The sequence below is a fragment of the Columba livia genome, chromosome 9 (genome assembly GCF_036013475.1).
Source record: "Columba livia isolate bColLiv1 breed racing homer chromosome 9, bColLiv1.pat.W.v2, whole genome shotgun sequence".
NCBI lineage: Eukaryota > Metazoa > Chordata > Aves > Columbiformes > Columbidae > Columba > Columba livia.
In genome coordinates this window covers 16,853,730-16,860,032 of record NC_088610.1, presented here as the reverse complement: position 1 = coordinate 16,860,032, position 6,303 = coordinate 16,853,730, and the positions used below count along the sequence as shown (strand labels likewise).

The 6,303-nt window shown below is 38.2% G+C and overlaps 1 protein-coding gene across 5 annotated transcripts in view; it reads right to left on the bottom strand.

Moving 5' to 3' along the window:
- Positions 1-2,555: 2,555 nt before the first annotated feature.
- The window catches only part of SPHKAP (SPHK1 interactor, AKAP domain containing), a 73,030-nt gene continuing 69,282 nt past the window's right edge, over positions 2,556-6,303 (bottom strand). For all 5 annotated transcript variants that reach the window (XM_065073974.1, XM_065073977.1, XM_065073975.1 and 2 more), the window contains one exon: positions 2,556-4,734. In XM_065073974.1, the coding sequence (XP_064930046.1) occupies positions 4,591-4,734 (144 nt within the window). In that variant the 3' untranslated portion in view covers positions 2,556-4,590. The remainder of the gene's footprint in view (positions 4,735-6,303) is intronic.

Below are 6,303 nucleotides of genomic sequence, written 5' to 3'. Positions count from 1 at the left end.
TCTCTGCACCTTGGTTTACCCATATGTGTAGATTTAATAATTATAATCCTGAAACAATTCTATGTTTTTGCTAGCAGCTTGATCCTTTAATTCCGCTTCAGTCCCTGCAACCAAAGTAGCGCATGTGTGTGCTCTCTGTTGTCTGGTGCCATTTTAATCTGAACAAAATAGTTGGCTTCTACATACCTTACACTCTCCAAGCTGCTGCTGCAGCCTCTGGGTGGTTGGAGTGGCCTTTGTTGTTATCCTGAAGTGCTGGAAACCTTGCTTCCCCATGACCTTATTGAAAACGATTGTGTCAGGAGACTCCTGGTTTGAGCTGCAGGAAGGACTGTCTCAGTGGAAATTGTAGCTGCTGTATTGTTTCTGTCCTTTAGTCCTCTGGATCCTTCTAGTACATACCTCTGTGAATATACAAGCTTGTCTTTCTGGAAAAGAAGCCTTCAGCTTCTGTCATGTACCTTCCCCAGGACTGAATGTGCATTTTACAAGACAAGGAAAAGGATTTCCATGTAAGCATACAGATGCATACTCGGACTCTTGACTTATGCTTTTTGTATCTGAGATTATTCTTTTCTGAACAGGTGAGGATAATACTCTTACTCATGTATTAAAAGTGGCATTTTGTGAGACATTTTTGTCTCCCTCTGTGTGATCACTTACATTTCCTGGGTAGTTTGTGAAAGGATATGAAATACATCCTGCTTGGTTATATTTTCCAGTTTGCTGCGCTTTACTAATTTTCATCTGAATCTGGGAGAAGGTTACAGCATCCGTCAGCCAGACCTGTCTTCACTGCACATTGTTTTAATTAGCTTGATAGTCCAGCTGTCTAATTTAACTGTCCTGCTAAATGCTGTGGAGCTGCAAGTTGCTTTCTGAGGGCTTGTTGCTCATGATGACTGGGTGACTGGCTTTAGAGTGGGTTTGAAAAATTGAAGTAGTGGCATTATGAGTTTGCTTAAACAAGGGATGGGAATGGCTCTGGCTTGAATTAAAAATCTTAAGTTGGCTAGTGTGGATGTGCTTTCCTTCTCAGATGGAATTTGTTTTATTTATTAAGTGGCTCATGTGGCTTCTTTATTTCAATGAAGTGGTGTCACTTTTCCCCTGACATTGTGAATATCAGAGTGCAGAATTCATGGTGACATACTCATGCTTGTCTGTCTTGCAGCTCTGCATGAAACTGGACAAAACAAAGAGTAAAATTAGCCTCTCCATAAAAGTTACCTGCTGAATTTAATAGGTTAACTGTAAGCAGGTGACCATTTTTTCATAGCCCACAATAAAATGGTTAATTTACTTGAAGACACTGTGAAAATCTTCATTGTTGCAACAAAATGAAGGAAGATTATGGTTTTTCAGCTTCTAATAATCCCACTATTAAAAGCACCCTCAACAAAACCAAACTAAAAATGAAGGGTTTAAATACTTATTTTTCAATAGGTAATTTTCCTGTGTTTGAATTAATGTATCTGCAGGTCGAATTCTTCTCTTCACTAGGTGGGTGCTGGTGGTAGCACCAGGCCGGCAGGCACCTTTCCCCAAAACCTTCTTGCAGAGCAGAAGGGTGAGTGCGGCTGCTCCAGCTGAGGCCAATGGCTGCCGCTCCCACAGGCAGCCACTGATGGCCAGGGCATCTCCTGAGCTTTGTCTCATTTAGCAAATAGTGGTACATCTCTTTCAAGTACTTACCTGTCTTCTATGTACAAGTTTTGCATCCTCTCATTTGATAGTGTCACTTTTTTTTGTTTCCTTTGACTCTGGCTTGTACAAGTTCTATTTGTTGGGTCCCAGCTTTTGCATTGGGACAGGCGGTGAGCAGCCCCCTCTCCACACCTTCATGATATTAACAACCTGCACCATGCTCTTGTAGACAGAGAGGCTGAACTGCACATAATTTACTCAGATTTTTCTACCTGAAATTGTATATAGTATGAAGTTATCATTTACGTGTAATTAAAGTTGACTTTATTTTTTTTCAGCCTTTTTAAATGGTGGAAAAGTTGTTCTGATTTACTCAGTTAGGTGCTGGTTTCCTTTTCTGTTTAGCAGTAGAAATACCTTTACAGCTAGGCAGTAGGGCAGTAAGTATCTGCATAAACTTCAACAAGCAGAAGAAACTTCTGAACTTGTGTCTCCCTACCCCCTGCCCACTTTTACAGGTACTGAAAGCAGCTAGAGTAAGCACTGCTGGAGATCTGGTGTGTTGGGAGTTATTCTGGGGGTGATTGTCAGCAATGAACATGTAATTTCTCCTTGTTTTACTGTGATAAGAATAACGTTACAATTAGCCTTGTGTCACTTAAATGGGTTGTGGAACCAGAGTGAAGCCATGGCTTTGGTGCTGAGGTAAGAGCTGGAGCTTGCTCTCACATGTCTTAGTTTGGGCCGTGGGTCAGTTGTCATTCAGAAGCAGAGCTCTGAGAAGCTACAGGGATGGCAGGCAAATCACAGAATGGTTGGGATTGGAAGGGACCTCTGGAGATCATCTAGTTCAACCCACAACAGTTCAATAGAATGTTCATGCGTTTTTTAGAAAAGCAAAGAGGACACACATTATAACATAAATTTATTTCTGAATAAATTGCAACATTAAGAACTACTGTACAGAGAAACTGCATCACACTGTTACACCTCTGTCATGATACTTGTGCTTTGTAGGATAAGTAAACATTTATTCTATCACAGCAAAAAATGGTATACTGACAACTAACTGTATTTGGTTTAAAAATAAATACACTTTCCCATTTATTAGCTCAAACAAAGCACTCAAACAACAGTCTATACATGGTGCTTTTTAGTAACTTTCAGCCTCAGAAATGCTGAGCATTCAGAGCTGCCACTCATGTTGGTGGGAGTTACAAATGAACAGGCTCAGGGGCTGCACAGTCACGCTCAGTGTGTGCAATAAATTGACCTTTATCTTGGCAGTAAAGTGACCTTCGCTGTTTTGTGTACACGGAAGAGTAGATGTAGAATTAGTCATCCTGTTTGACGTTCCACATTAGATTTTGATTCACTAATTTTTATTTCGTAACAAATGAGTGATGCAATCATGCAAGTTTAGGAATGGTTTTAAAGATAAAATTGAGAATATGGCTCTTTTTCATAAATTATTTAAAACTACTTTAAAATTTTCAAAAATATTTAGTGCAAAAGGGTAGGGTTTTTTTCTGTTTTTTTTTTTTTTTTTTTTTTTTTTTCCTCCAAGAAATATTACAGAAGTTTATACTGCTATGGAAAATAAAACATCTCTTAAATATTTTATTGGGAAAAGCAGGCAGGTTTTCTAGTATGCTATTCACGTAGGGAGAGATGAAAGAGAAATATTTTCAAAGAAACAAATTGCAGAAGAGCTGTGATGTGATAAGTTATTTTTACCTTTAAATTCAAAATGAATCTCTTTGGCCAAGTCAAGAGAATGTATAATTAAGTGCATGATACTAACAGATCATCTCAACAAGACGATACCATAGTATATCTTATCAAACAGTTATATAAATGTTATAGCAAGATGAACTATCACATATAGTCCAAACACTTATATCCAAAATGAACAAATATGTCTGTTGAAATTTTAATAATCATTTTGCTTTCTTGTAAGTTACAAAAATTAAGATTTTAATGATGAGATGGTACTCTCTTCAGGTATGCATTTATTTACCTTATTAACAACTTATTTGATTAAACTGAAGTTAAAATAGTATTGTCTTTTTTCACTGATTTTAACTGATATGTAGTGTGTTACATAGTGCTTTGAACAGAAGCACTTTAGGTAACAAATGTACCACCATTGCTCCCTCTAACCAGGCAGGGACGCTGAGGCACAGAGGTGAAGTGACTCGCCCAAGGCCGCGCAGGTCTGTGCTGGGATGGGGCTTGGAAACCGGGAGCCCTGCCTGGCAGAGCTGCAGCTGTGCTGAGCCACGCTGCCTCCATGGGAGAAGGATGGAGTTTGGGAAGAGTAATAACTAAGAGTCTAGATTTTATTTCCTTGAGAAGGCAGAAATGGGGAATGGCCATGGAAGAGAAATAATCACATGGAAAGAAACTAAAATGCGTTTTCAGCAGCTTTTCGTAGTGTTGTCTAACTGCAAAGTTCTTAAGTGTTAAAAAGTTTTTACCCCTTAGCAAATTATGGGGACTAAAAAGAAAAAAGAATGTAGGGACATGGGTATCTCTAGGCATCCTGAAACACACTCTAGTTCTAATAGTTAAATTGCACAAATATTGGTGTTTTAAAACTATATGTATGATTTAATCAAATGGATGAAAGTGGAACAAGTTAGTACTTAATTAAGCCTTTACTGTCCAGTCCATTAATTCAAAAGGCTATAAATCCATCCCCTCCTACTACAGTAGCTCCTGTAGCACAATATGTCAGGAGCCTCTCGTGATACAGACATATACAATACACCTTGGCTTCACTTTGCTCCTTGTTCACTTGTGGAATGGACTTGTGCTGTTTCTGTAGAATTTGTATATCTTTGCTCATTTTATTCAGTGATGTTCAGAAATCAGAGTGTTATACAAACCACTGCTTACTTAAACTGGAATCAAACAAAAATGCTGCACAGGTGAACCTTCTTAACCCAATTCGAGAAGCCAGTCGAACAGGCTTGGTGCCATCTCTCTGGCCTCCTCGCTGAGCTTGCAGTACTGCACCACGGCATGGAAGATATCCCCCACCTTCCAGGACTTCCGTTGAACTAATTGCACAACATCTAAAAACTAAATTAAAACAACAACAACAAAACACAAGAAATCAAAACAAAAAAAACCCCAACAAAACACATTTAGAATTTGGTTAACTTTCTGCTGAGGTTTTATTAAATGAATACACACAAACTGCTGTAAGGCCAGCCTTTGTAAATGCATTGCTGTGTGAGGCAGGGGACACAATTCACTGCAGAGCAACATAAAGGTTCTTTCTATTTATAGAACTTCATTTCTGAAGTTCCATGGTTCTCCAAAGACTGGTCAGATCTCATGACATTTTCTAAATTAGCGGCTCTTGTCAATTATTTCTTATTTATTGCAATGAAAGTGAGATTGATAAAGGATAACAACTTTCCCTTGTTATTGACATCTTGCTGTCAAAGTAATAGAAGTGTGACTATCCATTTTAAAGAAAAATTTAAAAATATCCTTTTTTGTTACATCTAGCTATATTTTAATTGATATTTAATTTTCTGTATTTCCACACATACATCCCACAGTATTTTAAATATTCACACAGTGCTGGTGAGAGGGAGTTCTGGGTGAACTTCTGCCGTATGAAGACAGTTGTGATTGAATCGCAGAGAGGATCTATATTTGATATTGTTTTTTAACTTCCAGATAAATCAGAGGTTAAATATATGTTCTTAAGCAGCTGTAAAAAATCCTGCATGTTGCCCAGTTTGTACATAATAATGGGCTTCACAGTGTCATACAGCTGGTCTGATTTTTTTTTTCTCGGAAGCACATAAATGAAAATCAAATCTTTTCATTTCTTTGAATTTCACAATCAATATCTAATTAGCTTGCTCCTTCTACATTTCCAGTTTTAAACCACACAAGAAAATATTGTGTCTAGTTAGTGTAGCTGTTTGCTATTTACATACTGAAGCCTAAACTTTTCGCATGTATTTTAATGATATTTAATAGGCACGCGATTTCCAAGAGCGCTGTTGTAGGCAGGATGTGCTTCATTATTCTCTAGTGTATTTTTGCAATTGAATTAACTGTTTGCTAAAGCACATGGGTAAAGCTGACAGCTGTTTCTTTAATTAGATGCAATTTGGACTGTTGCTGCTGAATGCATTTTAAATGATGTTTATGATTCCCAAATGCATGTACTCAAGGAAATCAAACAATATCTCTGCTACTCAGAATGATCTTCCCATAGACCTTATTTTAAAAGACCAAAATACTGATTTGTAACACTTTTTTCATTAATTGGTTTGAATACTGTTGCACTTTTTGTAAGCCTTAAGGTTTGGGCTGTTCTTGTTGACCTTGGAAAAGGGGTTGGTTTGGTTATTCCTGAAATATTGTAGGTGGCTTTTGGTGGTGTCTACAATGGAGCACTAACCAATCGCTCAGGAACAGTCTGTGCTGCTTGTGGCTGTTTTGGACTTCAGTGTTGCTCTTGGTGCTCTGGCTTGGACTACTACTTCAGAAGGTTTCTTAGTTCTGGTAGTCTGTGTCTGTCTGTCCAGAAATAGACTTCTGCTTTCAAAGTGCTGCCTGGCAGTGGCTGAGCTACACCTGAGCAGGAGCAAGAATACTGGCACATGTAACACTTTTTTGTTGCCA